The 23040-nt window shown below is 39.6% G+C and overlaps 3 protein-coding genes across 4 annotated transcripts; all 3 read left to right on the forward strand.

Annotated features, from left to right (window-relative positions):
• The first annotated feature begins 2439 nt into the window (after positions 1-2439).
• Positions 2440-3492, forward strand: LOC135644797 (MYB-like transcription factor EOBII). The gene is made up of 3 exons (XM_065162712.1): positions 2440-2665; positions 2741-2870; positions 2969-3492. The coding sequence occupies exons 1-3, from the start codon at positions 2524-2526 to the stop codon at positions 3390-3392; spliced, it is 696 nt and encodes a 231-aa protein (XP_065018784.1). The 5' UTR covers positions 2440-2523; the 3' UTR covers positions 3393-3492.
• Positions 3493-4184: 692 nt separating this feature from the next.
• On the forward strand, positions 4185-5138 carry LOC103993147 (membrane protein PM19L). Its single transcript, XM_009413106.2, has 3 exons — positions 4185-4363; positions 4556-4733; positions 4815-5138. The coding sequence occupies exons 1-3, from the start codon at positions 4234-4236 to the stop codon at positions 5023-5025; spliced, it is 519 nt and encodes a 172-aa protein (XP_009411381.2). The 5' UTR covers positions 4185-4233; the 3' UTR covers positions 5026-5138.
• A 3225-nt stretch (positions 5139-8363) lies between these two features.
• LOC103993146 (ABC transporter C family member 13) lies at positions 8364-19309 on the forward strand. Of its 2 annotated transcripts, none has more exons than XM_065163838.1 (12): positions 8364-8712; positions 8805-11070; positions 11153-11473; positions 11549-11635; positions 12219-12902; positions 13009-13173; positions 13726-14020; positions 14225-14439; positions 16940-17245; positions 17318-17381; positions 17901-18140; positions 18663-19309. In XM_065163838.1, the coding sequence occupies exons 2-12, from the start codon at positions 9025-9027 to the stop codon at positions 18773-18775; spliced, it is 4536 nt and encodes a 1511-aa protein (XP_065019910.1). In that variant the 5' UTR covers positions 8364-8712; positions 8805-9024; the 3' UTR covers positions 18776-19309. The 2 variants fall into 2 exon arrangements, with proteins under 2 accessions (XP_065019910.1, XP_018686261.2); XM_018830716.2 differs by having other exon boundaries at positions 8843-11070.
• The last annotated feature ends 3731 nt before the right edge of the window (positions 19310-23040 follow it).

Consider the following 23040-nt stretch of genomic DNA (forward strand, 5'->3'; position numbering starts at 1 on the left):
CCAGTTGACCTCCATCGCAACCGACGTGGCGGCACCGCTCCCGCTGGTTCTGCTCAGCGCAAAGAAAACGTGATCTTATCTGTGATGTTTAAGCCATGGTTGTAAGTGGGTCAGATTAGGAGCTCCAGTTCGAGTCAACTCTGCCCTGCTGTGTTTACCGAAACCTGACAAAGCCGGCCCAGTTACAGGAGAAGGTTTCCTCGAAGAGGATGGTACAACGTACCTTGGCAGATACCACCGTATCGTATATCTACTCCTGCCAAAGTCTCTCTTGCTGATATGATCTGTAATATGAAAGGCTTGCATCACCTGCAGTCACTGCTTTCCTGCGGCCTTCAGACCGATGTGTGAGCCTTATAATGTTCAGGTATTGTTGGCCTGTCCTTATCACTTGCTTGCATGCACTTGTGACTATCTTCTCAGTGTTTTGTGTCATTCCTTTTCTAAGACAGTTGTGAGCTGTTTCATTAATCTTCCTGAGCTCTGATATGATAGAAGTGCTCTTTTCTCTGTGCAGCCGTGAGATCAGAGGCCGCTGAAGGGCTTCACTGACATTAGATACGTCCACAACTTTTGTAGATTATTATTCTTTCTTCTGTATTATATGCCAAGATGCAACTAAGTTATTGATGGAGACATAAAGAACTAAAAGAAGAGAGACAGTAGTGCTGTCTGGGCTACTTTATTCTGGTTCCTCTGCATCCAATCTGAGGCAGAAGGAAGCCCAAAATGTTTATTTTTTCTTGCAAATTTCCAAGTAAACTTCCCATTAGGGGATAAAATTAATTTTAAATCTATCACAATTTTCTTTTTTTTTTCCTTGTTCTCGATGTAAAATTTAGGAAACTTCAAATGATATGGATTTTGACTATCATGCTCAATGGAGCTGATGCTCAGTTTGATCTCCAATAAGAAAGATAGAGTTAAATCACAGTTTCAAAATAGTATGTATCTGAACTCTAAGAACAGGTTTAAATCCAGATCTCTTCATTACACCACTAATAGAAGTACGGAAGTACTTTTGCTCCTCCTTTCAAAGAAAATAACCTACAATAAACTAGGCATATGAGTTCCATTGGCACCATGGCTGTAGTATTGGATGAAGTTGCATTGATTCCTTGAATCACTAGAACTTGTAGCTTTTCTCTACCAGAAGTATTGCGGTGGATTATTACAAGACAAAAGGTGATCCTCTCAAAAAGTCCTTTCCACTTTGGTATTAGTTTAACATGGCTTATGCCAGGAGAAATGATTAGCTTCTTTTAATTTCTCAAGTTCAAGTGTTCTTAGAGCAAACCTTTCCACTTGCACTTGTAGCTCAGCTAAACTTGCTCAAGTATTTTACCAAAAGTGAGTAGCTAGTGAGAGGTCAACATGTACAGTTTTATTCCACAAGAAGAAAGATTGTATTTATAATAAAAAATATTCATTGTTTAATAAAAAAAGAAAAAGAAGATTGTGACATCTTCTTATCCTTTCGTATGCACTCTTGACTTGGATGGCCACCTGTTGATCACCCTCGAAAGAAAATTCACTGCAATGATTTGATCAGAGTCTCTTAGTCCCCTCCATTTTGGTGTCTTGTTATATTTCTATGACTGTAATCCAGGAATTCAGGTGTTGATAGAACGACGTGTCGAGTTTGTCCCCGCACGCATAAAGAGCATAACACCATTAGTTTATGCCACGCTTACCCTAATAGACGTCCCACAAGCTAACTCAAGCCAATAAACAAAGATCATTAGGCATCACATTAAGCACAAAGTAAGGATTTAGGCTACTTAGCTGCACCATGTGGTAAGTAGTAGTTGGTGGTGCAGCCTCCATCAAGGAAACAGCCACCTCCCACTACTGTAAGCTAATATGGCACTTCGCCTCTTCCTTTTTCTTTGTGATCATGGCTGCCCTCATTTAAAGCATATCAGATACGTGGATGCAATGCGGGGAGTCCGTACTCGAGCTATGGAATTGCATCAAAGATTAATGGTGCAATTTAGCTGGCCCTTAATTTGATTCTTAGAGTAGTTATCATGCTTATACTTCCAATCTTGCCCTCTACCTCAACTAAGACGTGGTTGAACTTTAAATAATCGTCAAAGAGTCCAATCATCACCAGGATTTCTTCTCTTCTTGATCTTAAGAATTTGCCGAGAGTTCACTGGTCGGAAGATAAAATCCATCTGAATTTTAGCTTCTTGCTAGAAACCACTTCAGGTGTGAGAAAGGATCTGTGATGGAAGTCGCTAGCCAGTTAATAAGAGTAGCACAACAACACAGGGTTAATAGAGGGATATCTATTGTGGATCCAAGGATCTGTGTAAAAGATTTAGACAATTTAGGAGTTGAGTTCACCTAACAAGCAGTAGTGGCGTGCTTTTGAGGAGGTCATGTCGCTGATCACTTTCAAGTATACGGTATAAATATGTTGCCACGCTTGTGCTGCATATTTTCCCACTGGCAGCGAGACAGCTTATGATCAGAATCTATCTTGCTCCTAGTCGACTAAAAGTTCTTTGTTGAGGCATGGATGGGCAACTTGGCTGGGGAACTCTCGACAATGGTGAGTGGAGAAAGGGGCCTTGGACTGCCCAAGAGGATAAGCTCCTCACGGAGCATGTCAGTCTCCATGGTGACGGAAAATGGAACTCAGTCTCCAAGTTAACAGGTACTTAATCTTTAACTGCTGCTTGTCACTTGTGGTATGAGCTCATCTGCTGATAGTGGTGGTTTTGTGCTGTAGGTCTGAGGAGGAATGGGAAGAGTTGTAGGCTTAGGTGGGTGAACTACCTGAGGCCTGACCTTAAGAGAGGGAATATCACTCCACAGGAGGAGATCATCATCCAAGAGCTGCATGCCTTGTGGGGAAACAGGTATTCACAGTCGGAATAAATCGGATCATGTGTTCTAGTCTTCATTCTTCATTGCTGAACTCTATGATTCTGTAGAAGCTCAATTTTCGCACATGTAGGTGGTCTAACATAGCTCGAAGCCTCCCGGGGAGGACCGACAACGAGATCAAGAACTACTGGAGGACCCATTTCAAGAAGAGCAAGCCCTCGAAGAACGTAGAGAAGGCGAGAGCGAGATTCCTCATCAGGCAGCGACAGGAGGAGCAAGGGCAGGAGGAACAACAGCATCTGCACCAGGGTGCCCAGCAGCAACAAGCGGACATGAGAGCCGCCATGAAACGGGCGGAGGAAGCCGCGCTAGCGGAAGACATGGAAGAGACGACGTACATGTATTCCGTATCTTGTATGCTGCAAGGTGGCGGCTTTAGTGGCTACTCGAGCGATGGGTCCACCGGGGATGGCTCCTGGGGAAGCCTGTGGAATCTTGGTGACGTGCCAGATGACCTATGTGCAGTGACAGCACTGTATGGAGAGCGTCGATGAATGCCATGTAAGGGATAATGTTGTTGACGCTGCGTGCACTGCGATGTCAACGAATCTGAGACTTCAAATAATTAAATACGGTGGTATCATTTCTTGGAAAGATTTAATCGATCACCATTTGCTTCAAATCCACGAGGGAAAACGAGTTCGTACTCGTGAATGAACTTTGTTTGGGTCTGTAATCCCTTTGGGCCGGACAAGTTGAGGTCCGTGTCACGATTTTAGCACACAGCCTCATAATGATAATGTAGCATCAGCCACTCCGGTCTATCTGAAAAGCCAAAACCATCGAAACGATGACGACTTCCGCTACGAAAAGAACGAACTGGCCGAGACACGAAAAGCATCGTCATCGAGGCTCACACCACAAAGCACGACGATCGAGAGATGACCATGGCCGCTCACGTGAGCGTTTCTCCCGCTGCTCGCGTGCTGGACTCGACGAATCGACAAAACCAAGCTTCTGCAGCAACCATCCGAACGAGTTAAAGTGCAAGAAGATTTTGGAGGTGACCGAAGGGACGGTGAGGGTAACCATTTATCGCTTAAAGAAAGGCCGAACCCATAGGCGGTGGAGACGTGAGCATACGGATCGGACACATGTACGCAAGAGATGGCAGCCAACAGTCCTGAGAGCTACCGAGCCTCACTACACCTCCCACACGCGTCGCCCGTATTCCGACACCACCTCGCTATTTATGTTCCCATGCTCATCCCCACCCTGCCAGCGAAGCTGAGAACCAGCGAGGGATAGTGACGGACCGAAGGTAAGCTCGTCTTGCCGCTGCATTCTGTGCTTTGGGAGCCTCGCAGAGGTGGTCGAGTGTTTCACTCCCTCGAGATGGCTCAGACGGTGGGACGGAACCTGGCAGCACCGCTGCTGTTCCTCAACTTCATAATGTACATAATAGTGATAGGCTTCGCGAGCTGGAACCTCAACCACTTCATCAATGGCCAGACTAATTACCCTGGTATTGTTTTTCCTTTCTTCTTTGTTTCTTAGTCAGGTTGGCCTCGCATCGAGCTAACTTGATATAGATCAGACAAGTATGTAGCAGATTTTGCCGGCTTTGAACGTATTCTTTAGTCAAAGAAACCCAACTACGTATGAGAAAAAGATATGGATTCATTAGTCGATGTTGTCGAATGAACTTGTGTGTCAGGTGTGGCGGGCAATGGTGCAACCTTCTACTTCCTAGTCTTCGCCATTCTGGCCGGAGTGGTGGGGGCAGCGTCGAAGCTCGCGGGAGCAAACCACATAAGATCATGGAGGAATGATAGCCTCGCAGCTGCGGCCGCTTCGTCCATCGTCGCATGGGCGATCACCGCCTTAGCCTTCGGGTACACGCACAGTTTTCCCATATTTTATTCTCAGTTCAGTTTGATTTGAGCTGCTACCGGAGTGCGTTTACCTTGATGCAGAGTGGCGTGCAAGGAGATCGCCATCGGAGGCCACCGAGGGTGGAGGCTGAGAGTTCTCGAGGCCTTCATCATAATCCTGGCCTTCACACAGTTGCTCTACGTATTGCTGCTCCATGCCGGGATGTTCAGCAGCAAATATGGACCTGGGTATCGAGATCCGGACTATGTGGTGGGTGGTGGACCTGGAGAAGTGAAAGGAACCAGAATCTAGGGCCTATCAAAACTCTCAATAATGTGTTCAAGGAATGGGTCGTCTCAACGTTGAAGTTTTTGGCTCAACTGTTCTGCGTTTATCCTCGTACTTCAGTCGCCAGAAATATTTATCACGATCTTGTATAGTGGTCCTTTTGACTAGTTGTACCAATACTTATCTAAGGGGTTGCATCACCTTTGACTTATTGTCTTAATTAATTATCATATACGCATATATGTGGAAGTATTTTAAGAAATATTAAACAGTATCCGATTTATAGAAATTGCGCCATCTACAGGACAAGCCACGAAGGATCTTCATATCAAAATGATACTGCAAAACCATCCTCAAGGCTTGCTAAAGAAGAAAATATATTTCATGCATGTGTTTCATGTGAAGCAAGAGTACTGAAGGTCTTATTTTTCTTGGATATTAATTTGATTGGGCAAAGAGTGACAGGATCATTAAAAGTGGTCATTTCGGAAGATCAAATCTTAAAAGCAGGGGCGACTATGGGAAGGAAACGATGTCCTGCATGTCCGTCGTCAAATCCATCGATCAAAATTCATTACCAAATCATCAACTCTTACTGCCGGTCCAATATGTTGCCAAGGACGTGACTGCAACGAAGCAAGTGACCTCTTCCTATAGTTAAAACGGACCTCATGAGAGCCACCCTACTATTGCTTATCATCTAACCAGAGATAATTCGAGGTTTAATAAAGGATGCAGCCAAGTGCTTGTTTGTCATAATTATAGCTCGAGTCCATCTCTATTTAGGTCGATTTGAAGCCCAGCTATTGGTCTCTTCTCAGTTGCACGCTAACACTGCACGTAATTAAGTTTGAAAAATCATGCACGTATGCTATGTGAAGCCACATGTACGAGACCGGCGCAGCAATGCATGTCTGTACTATCTACCCGGTGTGGCAGCACTCGGTGTCCTGTCTCCCTCGATTGTTTCTGTTCTCATGTCTCCGGTGCTGACGATGATTTCCCCATGTGTATCATACCTTTAGCCGTAGAATGCTTCGCTTTCTGATGTACCGCAGCCCCACCTCTTTCCTTTATTCCTATGGAGTTCTTTGGAGGATTCCCTCATCCCACTTCCATGGGATCAATGCTCCTCTCCATCGAAGGAGCTTCTGGGGCCACAACCCCACTGGGTCCTTCAATAATAGATGCCACTCCAGGGATCTTCCTCTCGGAAGATACTCGAGGAACCAAACATTGCCACTTTCCGAAGCATATGCATGCATTCAGAAACAATCTGATCATCACTTGCAATATTCCCCACGTACTTGAATGCCTGTATTGGATATCCGAGCTACAACGGGACTGAAGTGATACATTCAAAGGCCAAATGGCCAGCTCTGAATCCTTGGAACAACTGGCAGCTTGGAAGGAGGATCGAATCATGTCCGAGACTAATCCTCTCATGGATAAACCTGGTGGGGAATACGGTACCAAAGCACTCTTGACAACCTCTAATGGTGCCGATGCGGGAGATGTCCGCAGCATCATCGCTTGTTTCATAGGTTCTTGCGTACTCCTCCTCTGCCTCGAGATCAGACGAGGAACGATCGAATATCCTGTCTCTCTTTCGGCTAGCGTGCTTACTGGTTACGCGCAGAGACAGTTGAATGCATGCAGTCCTGCACTTCCTAAATGGATTGCCTTGGGAAAGAAGCAAAAAAAGGAAAAGTACGTAAACTGAATTCAGTGAATGAGTCTCGAGCCATCACGATCCAATACGGCCACCGGAAGCTGGAGAGACGTCAGCCACAGGCGCCAACGCAACACGTGCATCGTAGCGCCACCGAACAAATGTGCAGCTGTCCGCCATGAAGTCACACGGAGGGCGGTCGCGCCAACACCCGTTCTCACCAGTGTCGCGCGTGACGCGTCGGCTCTTCTTTGCCAGGCTTGCTTCATGTATTGGCCATTTCATTGCCTTTCAATGGGGTTGGGGTTGATATCACTTGCAAGCAGGCAACAAAAGCTATTCTCCATAAATTAATATATCGATAGCGGAAGGTGGAGTCACCAGAAAGCGATAATCCAAAATAATTTGACCCAATCCACAGTAAAAGGCGCTCTCTTGTCCAACCAACCCATTGAATCCTTTCCATCCTTTACACCGTGCTTAACATATTGTCAGGTAAACGGATTGCATCATCTTAAACTGGTGCGGAAGCACAACATGCTCTCACAGTCACGCTCCATGTTTTGCAGCATGAGTCACCGCCACCATCATCTCGTCAACTTAAAGCCAATGGGACAAAGCATGAGCCCATACTCGACCTCCCCATCGTAGATGTCACTTCGGTGGAGCTTATCACGTATCGTGTCATCCTATATCGAGAAGCCGGTCTGACGCATAAAGAGCGATGCTTGCAGCAATCACAATGTACCTTCAGTCAAATGACACCTCAGTCCTTATCTTTTCCGAAGGTTTAAGCTCATAAAAGGAAGGTGGTGTGGCTCACATTTAATGTAGGCAAAATGGTTTTCTCCTCCCTTTTGTTAGTTAGGGGCCTAAACCATTACTTGAAGCATTAATCATCTTCCTGAAACTTTATCTGAATGAACTAATCCACCTATTATCGGTACATAAGGCTATCGTCACAGAAGAGGTTGTTCGCTTGTCTTCCTAAATTCTTTAGGAGCCTACTTCCATAATAAGCACTATTTCTCGATAAAAATATCATTAAGCTGATTGGATTTTTCTGAATGATGTTCCCTAATTTAAATTATTTATTTAGTTTTTTATAATATTATAAATACTTTTTATTTATTTATTTTTATTATTATGATCATCTTCCTTCTCTAATTCACCTTTAATATTCATCATTTTAATCATATCATTATTCGTGATTTCATCATCTAAAGGAAAAAAATAATCATGATAGAATCAAAACGATTAGATGAAAAAGGAGGATAGGTGTCAGGAGAAATTATAGAAAAATAAAAGCATAAAAAAGGTAAAAAATAAGATGTAATTTTAAAAACTGAAAAAATAATTTTTCTATGAAAGTCATCCCATACTTCAAAATTAAAACTAATATTGATAAATTATAACGATAAATTTGTTCTTACAAGAAATAGTTCAGAATCATGCGTAAGTTGACAAATATAGAATTACATTATCAGAAAATAATAAACTAAAATCAGTAATAAATTCATAAAATACTACATATTTATATAATTATAGGATAAAACTTCTTATATTATTCCTGGCAAATATCCTATTGTAATATCCCTATGTCCTAATCCTACTTTATTTGCATGCAAAACCACACATCCACACTGATCCCTTCTCCACCCTCCTTCTATATAAGAGTAAATCCTGGAACCGTGGCATCATCAGCCGTCGTCGACAAAGCAATCGCCACTTGATCCGACGCAACCCCCTCGGCAAAGTCAGTAACACCAAGCACCCTCTTCCCCTGCTCTTCATCTCCGGAATAGGCTCGCAACATCATCCCATCAGCTTGCTGTGGGAGAGAGAGCAGTAGAGAGAGGAGACGGAGGGAGGAGAAGGCTTTGGATTTTAGAGCGTATAACCACAACCCATTCCCCTGCTCTGCCTCCCTACTCCTCTATCGGTCACTCACACCTCTCAAAATCCCAGCTTTGGAATCATCGGACGGGGAAGAGAAAGAAGGGAGGAGGTGGAACGAGGGAGGGAGCCCCACAGACAAGGTCGGTAAAGATTGGATTTTTTGTTTCTCTCGAGAATTTTCCTCTGGTTTTGGCTTGTCTCTTTGCGAAAAATTTCCTTTTATTTTTATTAGGTGGATGATCAGGAAGGCGCTTTTGTTTCCATGTGCAGTGTGTCATCAGCTGCTATAGAACAGACATCAATCGCTCTGCAGCCTGTTGCCGTTTGTTAGTTCTCCTCCTCGCTTTTAATCCTATTCATACCCTTGATGGTGAAATGCCCGTAGCGGAAATCTTCGCCTCGGCCCGCTACCATTCGAGATCTCTCATCGATATCCGACCCTTGGCAGGGCTATGGTTTCCTTTTCCATCATCAGCTCGTTCGGCGACCTCCCTTTTCCCGAGCGGGTCGCGGCCGCCACCCATGCATCGTTGCTTCTCTTCTTCCTGTTCTTTGCCTCCGCACGGCGAGTTTTCGCCTGCGCCATCCGCCGGGTTCCGGCTCTCAAGGATGATGGCCGGAGCCCTCTCCCCGTTCGCCGCGATCCTGGTTGCGATCGGCTTGTAGAAGTCGGTTATTGGTTCAAGTTCACAACTTTCTGCTGCTTCTTTGTTTTCTTCCTTCAAGCGGTGGTCTTGGGGTATGAAACCGTGAACTTGGTTACAGGAGTGGTCGAATCCAGAGATTTTACGCTTCTTTACCTGCCTTCCGTGCAAGCATCCGCGTGGCTTGTCTTGGGCTTATCGGTATTTCATTGTAAATTGAAGGCATTGGTTAAATTTCCATGCTTGATTAGGGTATGGTGGTTTATTTCATTCATCTTCTCTCTCTACATTGGCTACCTTGATACCAAGGGATTGATAACCAAGTCGATCAGCCTAAATTCACATACGCTTTCAAATTATGCTGCGTTGCCTGCCCTTGCTTTCCTTTTCCTTGCCTCAGTTCGAGGTATCACATCTATAGAACTTTATAGGGAACATGGAGACCTCAGGGAACCATTGCTTGCTGGAGAAGACGAAGATGGATGTCTTAGAGTCACCCCCTACAGCGAGGCAGGTCTGTTTAGCCTTGCAACTTTGTCGTGGCTTGATCCGCTCTTGTCAGTGGGTGCAAAAAGGCCCTTAGAGCTGCGGGACATACCTTTGCTAGCCACAAAAGATCGTTCGAAGACTTGTTACAAGATAGTGAATTTAAATTGGGAGAGGTTGAAAGCTGAGGACCCTGAGAATCAGCCATCACTGGCAATGGCTATTTGCCGGTCATTTTGGAAAGAAGCTGCTTTGAATGCAGTCTTTGCCGGGTTGAACACCTTAGTTTCTTATGTGGGTCCATATTTGATTAGTTATTTTGTTGATTACTTGAGTGGCAACATAGCATTTCCTCATGAGGGTTACATTTTGGCCTCAATATTTTTCACTGCTAAGTTGATAGAGACACTTTCTACTCGGCAATGGTATTTAGGAGTAGACATATTGGGCATGCATGTTAAATCAGCCTTAACAGCAATGGTGTACAGAAAAGGGCTTAGGCTATCAAGTACAGCTCGACAAAGTCATACAAGTGGTGAGATAGTAAACTACATGGCAGTCGACGTGCAGAGAGTCGGTGATTATTCATGGTATCTCCATGATATATGGATGCTTCCACTACAAATAGTACTTGCTTTGGCAATCTTGTATAAAAATGTGGGCATTGCAACAATTGCAACACTGGTAGCTACCATTATCTCCATCATTGTCACAATTCCGCTGGCCAAGGTGCAAGAGGAGTATCAGGATAATTTAATGTCTGCCAAGGATGAAAGAATGAGGAAGACCTCTGAATGTTTGAGGAACATGAGAATTTTGAAGCTGCAGGCTTGGGAAGATCGGTACCGCTTGATATTAGAGGAGATGAGAAATGTCGAGTTCAAGTGGCTTCAGAGAGCTCTATATGCACAGTCTGTTATAACCTTTATTTTCTGGGGATCTCCGATATTTGTGTCAGTTGCAACCTTTGCTACTTCTATATTGCTGGGTGGTCAGCTTACAGCTGGTGGTGTGCTTTCAGCTTTAGCCACTTTCAGGATTCTTCAAGAGCCTCTTAGGAATTTTCCAGACTTGATATCCATGATTGCTCAGACAAAGGTTTCTCTGGACCGGATATCTGGTTTCTTACAGGAGGAAGAGCTACAAGAAGATGCCACCATTGTTGTTCCTCGGGGCCTTACGAGCAATTCTATTGAAATTAATGATGGAGAATTTTGCTGGGACCCTTCCTCTGCAATACCTACACTCTCTGGGATACAGCTTAAAGTTGAAAGAGGCATGCGTGTAGCAGTCTGTGGTATAGTTGGCTCTGGTAAATCTAGTTTTCTATCTTGCATACTGGGCGAAATACCAAAAACTTCTGGGGAAGTAAGTAATACTCCTACAATCAATTCTCTGTCATGTAACTCTGTTTTGTATTCTCAAGTTCAATCTTTATCTTATTTTCCAGGTTAGTATAAGTGGGTCTGCGGCTTATGTCCCTCAGTCAGCTTGGATTCAGTCTGGAAATATAGAGGAGAACATTCTGTTTGGTAGCCCAATGGATAAGCCAAGGTACAAAAGTGTTCTTCATGCTTGTTGTCTGAAGAAAGATTTGGAATTGTTATTGCATGGAGATCAAACCATCATTGGTGATAGAGGTATTAACCTGAGTGGTGGCCAGAAACAAAGGGTGCAGCTTGCTAGGGCACTTTATCAAGATGCTGATATTTATTTGCTTGATGATCCTTTCAGTGCACTTGATGCTCACACAGGAAGCGAACTATTTAAGGTTAGGATACACAGCTCTCCCGTGTCCTGTCCCATCTTTCAACCTGACTTTCACAGCTCTTGTGTTTTTCTGCAGGAATACATAATAACGGCATTAGCTGGAAAGACTGTAATCTATGTCACTCATCAAGTTGAGTTTCTACCAGCTGCCGACAAAATACTGGTACAGCAAGCTTTAGATGTGTTATAATAACTAATGTTTTAATATTTGGATGAATACTATGGCAAAAATGTCCGTATTTATTTTTTAACAAATTCACGTACATTTTGGCATCTATGTGTTGAATAGATTTATAATATCCCATCTGTCCTTGACCTTCTGCTCCTGCTTATCATCAATCATCAAGACCTCCCATTTGTCCTGATTGCAATCAACAGCCAAATCTTGACATTATTGCCAATTTGCTTCCAGACAATTCTCAGTGCTTACATCCTGGCATCAATTATTTTTCTTCCTCCCAAATTTCTCAGCTAGGTATGTTGTCAAGAACAACTGGTTATGTTGTTTTATTTTACCCTATTTCTTGTATAAAGGTTAAGATGTGTCTGCCATACCTGACGAGGAATTATTCATATTAGCAAGAAAAACTCTATGCTGAAAATGTTACTGCTGCTGTAGTTTGTTTGAACGTTTTTTTTACCTTAAACCCAAGCCGAAAATGGATAGCGTTCTTGAAGTTATATAGGTCTATATATAATTTTTTATCACAGTAATCTTTACTCAGCTTTCTCATTAATTGCTGCAGGTCCTGAAAGATGGCCATATTATACAGGCTGGAAAATATGAAGATCTTTTGCAAGCTGGAACTGACTTCAATGCATTAGTTTCAGCTCACCATGAAGCAATTGAAACAATGGATATTTTGGAAGATTCTAGCATAACTATTCATTCTGGTGCTCCTCCTGTATTTGGTAAAAGGTTAACATCAAGTCCAAGCAGCACAGATAAAATGAAAAGTGAAACACCAGAAAATGAACCACCATCTGAAGAAAAAGCAATAAAAGAGAAAAAGAAAGTGAAACGAATAAGGAAGAAACAGCTGGCTCAAGAAGAGGAGCGTGAGAGAGGAAGAGTTAGCTTGAAAGTGTACTTATCATATATGGCTGCAGCATACAAGGGAACATTAATACCATTGATTATACTTGCTCAGATTACATTTCAGGTGCTCCAAATAGCCAGCAACTGGTGGATGGCATGGGCAAATCCTCAAACTAGAGGTGACAGCCCGAAGACAAGTAGCATTGTTCTCTTAGTTGTTTATATGACCCTTGCTTTTGGGAGTTCACTGTTTGTTTTTATCAGAGCTGTTCTTGTAGCTACTTTTGGCCTAGCAGCTGCACAAAAGTTGTTTCTAAGAATGCTTAGAACTGTCTTTCGAGCACCAATGTCATTTTTTGATTCTACTCCAGCTGGGCGGATACTGAATCGAGTAAGTAATCAACTTTGGTGTTCTTGGTTAATATTGAACTGGTTTTATCATATGGTATGATATATTTTTTCAATACTGCTTATTATCTTGAATTACGAGTCATCAGGTTTCTGTGGATCAAAGTGTTGTGGATCTTGATATACCTTTCAGACTCGGTGGTTTTGCTTCAACAACAATACAACTTCTTGGTATAGTTGGTGTAATGACCAAAGTTACATGGCAAGTTTTGCTTCTGTTTCTCCCCATGGCGATGGCTTGCTTATGGATGCAGGTATTGATTACAGCGATAAGGTTTATCATCTTACAACATCATTGGCAATTGTCTGAGAAAATGAAGCAATAATTATCCCCATATCTTATGTTTGTTACCATGATTGGATCATATATTTTCATTTTTGAGAGGTTAGGAGAGGAACGTAGTGTATTCTTTAGTTACTTAGTTTGGATGGTTGTTGGCCATAATGAAATTCTTGAAGTCACAATGATATAATCAGTTCTCTTGCAAGTATAGAATTTTTGTGAAGTTAAGAAGTGCTTAGGAAAAAGTTGCAGGAAATGGTGTGATTGTGTAATTCATGGTGTCATCCTTATGGTTTTTGAGGCACTAAATAACTCAAGCTTGGGAAAAGAGAACAATCTTCTTATCTTGCTTGTTACTTGGTGAGAATGTTTGTTTGTACCTGCTTGCTTCTAGAAAACCTTCTATTATGGCTAAATTGAATGCCGATGCTTGAGAAATTGGAAAGAAGAATAGGAGGTTTTAATGATTTTTTAGATACTAATAATTTTACATGACTTTGAAATCTCACTTCATTTTGTGCAGAAATATTACATGGCTTCATCGAGGGAACTAGTCCGGATTGTCAGTATACAAAAATCCCCAGTAATCCATCTATTTGGGGAATCAATTGCTGGAGCTGCTACTATTAGAGGTTTCCGTCAAGAGAAACGTTTTATGAAGAGGAACCTATACCTGCTTGATTGCTTTACCCGTCCATTCTTCTGCAGTATTGCCGCAATTGAATGGCTTTGCTTGCGGATGGAATTGCTCTCGACTTTTGCATTTGCTGTCTGCATGGCTCTCCTTGTTAGCTTCCCACACGGTTCTATTGATCCTAGTATGCCTCTATTGACTTTCTAAGCATTTTGATAACTTGTAATTATTCTTTATACATGTCCAATCCTGATGATTTCCACATTTGTTTGTGCTAATTTCTTTTCCATTCATAAATCAGTATATTTAAGGAGGGATGACCTTTAATATCTTCTTACGCTCCTCGGTGAAAAGTTTTATTTACATGAAGCTTGTTTTGATGTTGTAGGTATGGCGGGTCTAGCTGTAACATATGGCTTAAATCTAAATGCTCGTTTATCACGGTGGATATTGAGCTTTTGTAAGCTCGAGAATAAAATTATTTCTATTGAGCGCATACATCAGTATTGCCAAATCCCAAGTGAAGCACCAGCTGTTGTTGAGGATTGTCGCCCTACTTCTTGGTGGCCAGAGACTGGAAAAATTGAACTGGTTGATCTTAAGGTGCGGATTCAAGGTTCATTTTGATTGTTGCATTAAACATTATTAGGACTTAGGAGACTCATTCTTAGTTAATATTGTTGTTTAGACCTTCTACAAGTGTTACCTTGTCAGTCATAATCTGTTCCTAGAACATTTATTATGAATAATAACTAGACTTCCAATGTGGATTTCCACATTGTTGTTTTAGTTCTGCGCATAGTAATCCACCTCAAGTTCTTTTTTTTTATAATAATTATCTTTTTCTTGGTCACTTCTAACTAGGAGAGTGTATAGGGTATGATGAGGTATTTGTCTGCAAGAAATTTTATATATCATTATCATGTACAATTGCTACACATAAGAAATGCAGAATCTTTTTTGTGGAGAAATAGCTAGTCTTTTGATAACTTTAACTAAAATTTTCTTCTTCTTTCGACGGTTTCTCTTTTCCTTATTTACGATCAATATATGTAATTGGATTGCCACCTTGTATTAAATGCCACCTTACTTGGAAGATAGTGACCTCCAATTATAAGTGAGTGTGAGAGAAAGAGGGATAAATTATAGAGGAGACATTGGAAAGGAACAGTGGAGATGTATTGTTGGAATAAGGTCCAAGACTTGCCCAAGGGGTTATAACTATGCTGTATATATATAGACAATCTGAATTACAGACTTGTATACACTAGTTAGGATTCAAGAAATCATAGACTAGTTGCATATACATTCGACCACTGAAACACTCCTATGCTGATCATCATCTAGTGTGTTATGGGCATAATTTGTCATCCATAACAAAAGACACCCTATGTAAGGACTAGCCAGCTCCTTTGTTTATTGGGTGATCTTGGCTGACTGCCCTCTCTTTTGATTGAGAGTTTGTATCCCCTGATTTTTCCCTCTTTCTTTGTGATTGAGAGTTCTCAGTGACTTTAAACTGAACTGGAATCCCCCAAAACAGGACAATCAAGTTGGATCAGTATAGTCCCAATCTTATACAAGTAGGAGTCGTTCTGGTTGGCTAGTCAAATATTGACCAAGCCTGGTCAGACTCCTATACAAGGTAGAACGAGCGCATACATAGGCATCCATGTGTAACAAAGTTGTTGATATAGCATCATGGGCTCTTCTTCTAGCTATCCAAACTCCATACCTGACCTATTGTTCAACAACACCAAGCATAGGAATGGTTTGACGGCCCTTTGTTCTGCCTTAACTTCCACTTGGCTGACGTTGACGTTGACGGTGGGGGCCCTTATGATAAACACAATTATCTGACAGTGATTAATAAGTGTTTCGACAAAATGATAGTTGATGAATTTCTGCTATTCTTTACGTCTAAGGTTTGAGAAGAATTACAATTAGATATGGTAATGTAGGTCACTTGGTTGTCTGTTGGAATTTCTTAGGTAGGGAAATGCAACCAGTCATCCAATATTAAATCGACGTATTTGCTGTACAAACTTTCTCATAGTGCTGTACTTCAAAAGGTGCACTCAAACTTATACTGCAATACGATCTTATGCAATAACACATGTACAAACTGCAGACCATAATAGGGCTATTTGATTTGTAATATTGTATAATTTTTGTCCTTTTGGATCTTGTTCTGTTTCTGTTGTTTGCTATATTTAAAGCAAGTTTGTCATGGTAACTTAATGATCTACTTTGTCACTATTATATTCACTCCTTTTCCCCTTCTATCATATCTTTTGATTCCCTTTGTTGTCATCTTCATTGGAGGTTATCTTCAGTAGAGCATGAATCATTTTTATTTAATATACTCTTTGTAGTTATCGGCCGATGTTTGTTGCCAAGATATTGTGATAGATTTGAAGTGCAACAGCTTAAAACTTGATAAGGATCTCAAATTATTCAAGTTTGTTTTATAAAGCATCTTTTAGTGGATTATTTAAGGAAAATAGGCATTATTTAGAGGTAATGGCCAAGTTTGAAAGAATTTTATCATCACTGGCATATGTTCAATCGGGAATTTGTTGCTTGTGAATATGTAATTGTTGCTGGTTTATGAAAGAAGAAGAAACACACATGGGGATGATGCATCATATTTAGTGTCATCAATGCATTTTGAAGATCTTGCAATCGGATTATCCCCCTTGAACTTGCTGGTTACAGTTAAGCCATAGATCCAAGCTAACTTGCCAGCTGAAATAATTTTTATACTTAATGTAGATGATACACAAAACAACAAAGATCATACATTTTCCCTGTTAACATTATTTCAGTAACTTTTATTTCTTGCCAAAATATTCATAGTTACACAATATTTCTTCTGGAAGATACATGTTGATTATTGAAAATTTGTCATACTCATACTTTATCTATATTTTTATACTCTATTGTTTATCAAAAGATTTCTGAAGTCCTGCACATCCTTTGGTCAAAGATGTTGAAGTCCAGCACATCCTTTTTCCTCATGCTTAACATATTAAATATACAGTGATTTTCATTAACAGATAAGGCAGCAATTGACTTAAGTTTTCTTTTTGTTACAACAAAGGTCCGTTATAAAGACACATTACCTCTGGTCCTACATGGTGTAACCTGCACATTTCCTGGTGGGAAAAAGGTTGGCATTGTTGGGCGCACTGGGAGCGGTAAATCCACTCTTATACAGGCACTGTTCCGTTTAATTGAACCTGCAGAAGGGAAAATTATCATTGACAACATAGACATTTCTACCATTGGTCTCCATGACCTTCGTTCTCGGCTTAGCATCATTCCTCAAGATCCCACTTTGTTTGAGGGTACAATAAGGGGTAATCTTGATCCTCTCGAAGAGCATTCTGATCATGAAATCTGGCAGGTAATATTAATGAAGAAACCTTTAATTCTGCATCATTTTTTACGTTGTTGTAAAAGTAGTTTCCTTCCTCAGGCACTTGAAAAGTGTCAACTTGGAGAGGTGATCCGCCATAAGCCCCAAAAGCTTGATGCTCCAGGTATGTTGCCTGTTGATGTGGCAAAAGACTGTTGCTTTTTGTTCTACTTTTAGATCTACAGTTGCAAAAAATTCTGATTTGTCAGCTCAGATGGAGATGAAAGATTGCTGCTTAGCATGTTTTTAATATACTCTATGATGGTATTTCTTCTTAAATGTAAAAAATTTTATCAGTTTTCTTATGTGTGAGGCTTCTTTATGGTACTTGACCCCAGTGAATTTACAATGTCATAGACTGTAACACATATGTAGATTTAAGAAAAGGTCTCTGTTAGTGTAGATTATCTTGAACTCATCATATCCCTGCTTTTTCTTAAAATACATGTGCTCCTTTGCGTCCAAATTTTGGATTAAAATTGTCCAAGGAAAGGCGATCTCTTTAGGAATTTTGTCAGGGTTTCTTGCTACTGCAATGTGCAAAATTTGCATTTCTGAAAAGAGAGCTCATTTGCTACCTTGCATACTAGCATCGTCCTGTTGCTTAACTTTCATTTGTAATTGTCACTTCTGACCTCTTCAGTTTTGGAGAATGGAGACAACTGGAGTGTTGGACAGCGACAACTTGTTTCACTGGGCAGGGCATTGCTGAAGCAGGCACGAATATTGGTGCTTGATGAGGCAACAGCCTCAGTTGACACAGCTACAGATAACCTTATCCAGAAGATCATTCGAAGAGAATTTAAGGATTGTACAGTCTGCACCATTGCACACCGTATCCCTACTGTTATTGACAGTGATCTGGTTTTGGTCCTTAGCGACGGTAAGTTGTTTGTCAACCCAAAGAGCCAATTGAAAAGTTTAGAATTGATTTTCTTGTGTTGTTATATGAGGCTGATTCTCTTTCTCTAATTGGTTCTTCAACAAAAAAGGAAAAAATAAAGATACATCCACTACTTAAAATTTCTCTTAAATATATTGCCATTATTTTCATAGTTGAGTCCTCTTAGAAACTCCTATTGCATCATTTTGAACCGTCCACGTGTGGTCATTTTGTTGATGTTGTGTGTTGTTAAGAAGAAAAATGTAGTTCATGTTAAATTCTCATATAACATATGTTCTACCGGCCATCTCCTTCACACTACTCATTAATGACGTAACAGTTAAAAAGATTTTCCATTAAATTGACTCCCATTGCATGTGGTAAATAGTTTCCATATTCAAATTTGATAACCGAGAACTAGGCGACTAATTGACTTTGTGAAGGTCATGATCTATTTTATCAACATTTTTTCTATGTATACAACATCACTGATTTTTCTTTGACATTTTTTATGCTTGTCAGGTAGAGTTGCCGAGTTTGACAGTCCACACCAGTTGTTGGAAGACAAATCATCCATGTTTCTTAGGCTGGTTTCTGAGTACTCTACAAGATCTAGCAGTGTGCAAGATGCTTGAGTACATATGAACAGTGGACCAAAGGTAGGAAAAGGCTAGGTGGCATGTTCTGACTGGTGACCCTGTTCCACTGCATCAGTGTAGATGAACATCACAGGTAGTTTCCTAACCAACACAACAGGAAAATGGTGGAATAATATCGGCAGCCCCGATACAGATCTCCTCGAATTGTGAACTCAGAGTTGGAATACATCCTGTATAAATATGCGTTAATGCAAAATAATGGAGATCAAAATATCAGCCACAATTTTCTGTTGAGGTAGAACAATAAGGCATTTTTGAAATCATGTTTGGACTATTTTCTCATTTTCCTTTCATATAAGGATAGAATCTGTAATGTCAACTCCTTCGTGTACAATCAAATCGAGAACAATCAAAATGAAGGAATAATTGTTCTCGGCCGATGATGTTGCCTGCTGTACTTTTAAGCTTACAGGCCATCTTTAGTGAACATGCTCCACTAATCCACTGAAAGGATTGTATTCCATAAGATAATTCAGCCTTCAACTCTATTATTGTGATATTGTGGTTGTCTGGATTTTGGTGTGCTATTGCTTCTTAAAGATTACAAACCTTTAAATTGAGGCATGAGGCATGTTTAGGAACATTTTTGCTTAATTCCAGTATTTGTGTGAGAAAATTTTTGCTTCTGAGAAACAAATTTAAGAAAAGAAATTATGGATTCTATTGTATCTGTGCACTGCAACCAAACATATATTTCTCCATTTCTCATTCATATGCTTGCAATGATAGAAAATGTCAAGAATTCTTTATTGACTCTGTTTTTGGATCAGCACTTTTGGTTGGTTAATTTTAGTGGTTGGTTAATCATATAAAAAATAAAAATTATATATATATATATAATATATATATAGATATATACATATATATATATATGCATATACATACATACACATATATGTATATATATATATATATACATAGATATGTATATATATACATATATGTATGTATATATATGCATATATATATATATATATGTATATATATGTGTGTGTATATATATACACATATATACATATATATATACATATGCATATATATATACATATATATATATATACATATATATATACATATATATATATACATATATATATATACATATATATATATATGTATATATATATATATATACACGTATACATATATATATATATATTTATATATATGTATTAAACAGACACTTCTAATGGATTAAACAGACACTTCTGTTCGATCAAACAATAGAACCAACCGGTGGTGGAATGGTAAATCTTCGGTGATTGAGGGTAAATATGGAAGTACAAATTATTCACCGTCTTTTTTCGCGCTATGAAGAATTGAATTCCCCCTGGCGCTCCAGGCGCTGTCCGACGCTGCTCTACGGGGATCACCTCAAGCTTCTTTTCAACGGCGTCGTGCCGGCCGTCGTCCAAAGGCTTGAAGATGGAAAGCAGCCCGTAAGGGACGTCGGAAGGTAGCTTCTTATCACTCTGGTCGGACTTATTCTCTTCTTTATCATTGCTATGGTCTGAATTTGGAGTTCTCTTCGTTCGTTTGGGTCTTGAGCACTTCAAATCTGGGAATGCATTGCCTCAGTCGTGCAATATTTCTGGGTGTCTATGAAGTGCATTCTTGTGTCGGTTGGTTCTCCATTGTAAGATATTCTTCTTTTTGGGACAAAATCATATAAATTTGTTGATCTGTATCATTATTTTATGTTCTACATAATCTAGAAGTTATGACTTCGTAGTGGCAGTCTTTCCATGATGATATTTATGGAAGCTCTTAGTAATTGAAGCTTAGAGATCACATAACCGTTCAAATCTAGTTGTTCTCATCAATCATTGATGATTACATGATTAACCTATTAAGGCATATATCTTAGATTTTTTAGGTTAAAATTTTTAGAGATCACATTTTCTTGTTCATGCTATCAATATCTTAATACTCTAATATTGATATTAAATAAGTGTTGGAGAGGGGGAAGAAAAAATTAAAAACAAAAAATGAACCACCCAAAGATCAATAATCAAGAATGTATCAAAAAATCGATTTAAGATTAACGTGATTTGGTAAATCCCTAGATCAATTATAAGACCTTGAATTATTCCCATTCAAGCATAATTTTTTTACAAATTCTTTCACATAAACATCGAAGAATTTATATATTTTTTTTTTTGAAACTATAGAGAGTATCTTTTATAGAAACTATAAAGAGACTTTAAATCTTGTTCTCCTCCTATTCAAACCCAAAGATACATGAGATATTTATAGAAGAATTAAATCTTAATTTTCGGAGTTTTTTTCCTTCACGAAAACTCTTGCTTGTATTAGAATTCCTTAGGGACATTGACTTCAAAAATTCTAAAACACTTTTCAATCTTAAAATATGTTTTTTTATCCAACGGTGTGTGGATGATGCTGCCTTTGTATGGGATGATATGACTGACAAATTGAGGTTCACATGTAAGTTAGGTGTCCTCTCAAACAACTATTGTTGAAAGAGCTGGTGGTTGTTCATGGAGACAGAAAAGTTGGATAGTGCAGGAAGAGTTTGCTCGGACAGTTACAACAGCTCTTGAACTATTTGCTTCGACTGAGCTCCCACTCTAGCGAGTTCTTCTTAGTTCCGTATGAGTAGCTTTTTGATCTTGCAAGCCTTGCTTTGTTGTTCTGAGTTTCATGTGGAGTTTTGGGTGGTAGATTTACCCCACAAAATGTTTCTTTCCTTCTTTTTTATTTTTGCAGGTTTTGCAGTTGCTGACAGACTCTAACCAGTGTGTTAGAGGAGATGCTACTCCATGTATTGAGGTTAGTACATTTAGTTTAAAGTGTATTTTGACTTATAAATAAGTTAATGTTGATAATGATTTAGCCATGTTGAATATGCTTTACCCTCGAGAATACCCCGAGTTCAGAGCAATAAAAAATAAGAATTAAACGAAAATGATATATGTGTTTGTTTGATATGATGCTCTCTATTTATACGCGAGGAGGATTTTACTCAACAGAGTAATGATATTTCCTCATATAATTAAGGATCATGAAAAATCTTAGTTGTTATCAACATGGAAGATAGAATTAGTTGGTTCATTATTATCGACCTTGGTATATATTGAAAATATTTATTAAGTATATTTCGTAAGACAAAATATACTAGTCTTGAGAATTAATTATTCAACTAATGACAGTGATGGTAGGATACCTAATTGCTCCGAACCCTTTTCCTTTACTGTATAGTGTTTTTGTAAACGCTTCTTGAAGGATTATAGAGTAGAACATCCATTGATTTTAAATGATTATATTTGAGCTGGGATGTAAAATTACTAAGAATTGAGATGACAAGTCCAGACCACATTTGCAAGGGTGTAAGAATCCTGAAAAATGTGGCCTAGCCGAATTCAATCTTGGCTTAATAATTAATTATGAGAGCTTGTTCTTTCTTTTGAGTTCTAGAATGCTTAATAATCAATCAGGGCTGTCATTTTTTGGTGATTTTACATTTTTTTTCCTGCTTTGATGTCAGCAAAACAGTCTCAGCTTTTAGGTGTTGTTCTTGCTTCAGGCGGAAAAGTAGGATGGAAGAATCTATCGGAATATAAAACTGAAAATTTGCTTCACGTGAAAGAAAATATGTACTTCCATTCTTTCGATTTTGATTTTTAATCTTTTGGCAGGTTTCAGATGAAGCTAACCCATGCTCGGATATTGTCTTATCCCAATTTGATCCTCTCAGATTCCTTAGTACGACCGAATGTTGATGTCAATGACCTGTTAGACCATCATTAAAGTGAGTACTCGAAAAATTGAAGACTATGCATGTAGTATATGGCATTTGCTTGTTTAGTATGTACTCATTTTAATAGGTACTTGCAAATTACACCTGTTGCCATCCCCGTGAGAAACTCACAACCCACTACAAACATGCCCGTAAATAGCATATTATTGTCCATGTAGAATTAGTCATGCGTATCCGTCCCTGAGATCCTTTACACGTAATCCTATCATTAACATCATCGACGAAACCCATAAATTTGAACCTAAAAAAAAAACCTTTGATTTTTTACATTTAGTCGACAAAGATAATAATATCTTTGTCATACGATATATTATAGTCCTCAATTTTTTATTTTTAGAGGTACATACGTATAATATAAAATTAGGTAGGGTTATATATGTAATTTTGACCAAACTGAAGACTATGCTCTTAAATCGGGTTTGTTTAGGATAATTAACTTACGGAGGGATATAACTACGAC

This window comes from Musa acuminata, chromosome BXJ3-8, assembly GCF_036884655.1.
Source record: "Musa acuminata AAA Group cultivar baxijiao chromosome BXJ3-8, Cavendish_Baxijiao_AAA, whole genome shotgun sequence".
In the NCBI taxonomy this organism is placed as follows: Eukaryota; Viridiplantae; Streptophyta; class Magnoliopsida; order Zingiberales; family Musaceae; genus Musa; species Musa acuminata.

Coding starts and splice junctions, on each gene's coding strand:
- LOC103993146 (XM_065163838.1), top strand. CDS start 9,025: ATGGTTTCCTTTTCCATCATCAGCTCGTTCGGCGACCTCCCTTTTCCC. Junction 11,636..12,218: donor CAGCTGCCGACAAAATACTG/GTACAGCAAGCT, acceptor TAATTGCTGCAG/GTCCTGAAAGATGGCCATAT. Junction 13,174..13,725: donor TGGCTTGCTTATGGATGCAG/GTATTGATTACA, acceptor CATTTTGTGCAG/AAATATTACATGGCTTCATC.
- LOC135644797 (XM_065162712.1), top strand. CDS start 2,524: ATGGATGGGCAACTTGGCTGGGGAACTCTCGACAATGGTGAGTGGAGA. Junction 2,666..2,740: donor CTCAGTCTCCAAGTTAACAG/GTACTTAATCTT, acceptor TTTGTGCTGTAG/GTCTGAGGAGGAATGGGAAG. Junction 2,871..2,968: donor CATGCCTTGTGGGGAAACAG/GTATTCACAGTC, acceptor TCGCACATGTAG/GTGGTCTAACATAGCTCGAA.
- LOC103993147 (XM_009413106.2), top strand. CDS start 4,234: ATGGCTCAGACGGTGGGACGGAACCTGGCAGCACCGCTGCTGTTCCTC. Junction 4,364..4,555: donor TGGCCAGACTAATTACCCTG/GTATTGTTTTTC, acceptor CTTGTGTGTCAG/GTGTGGCGGGCAATGGTGCA. Junction 4,734..4,814: donor ATCACCGCCTTAGCCTTCGG/GTACACGCACAG, acceptor ACCTTGATGCAG/AGTGGCGTGCAAGGAGATCG.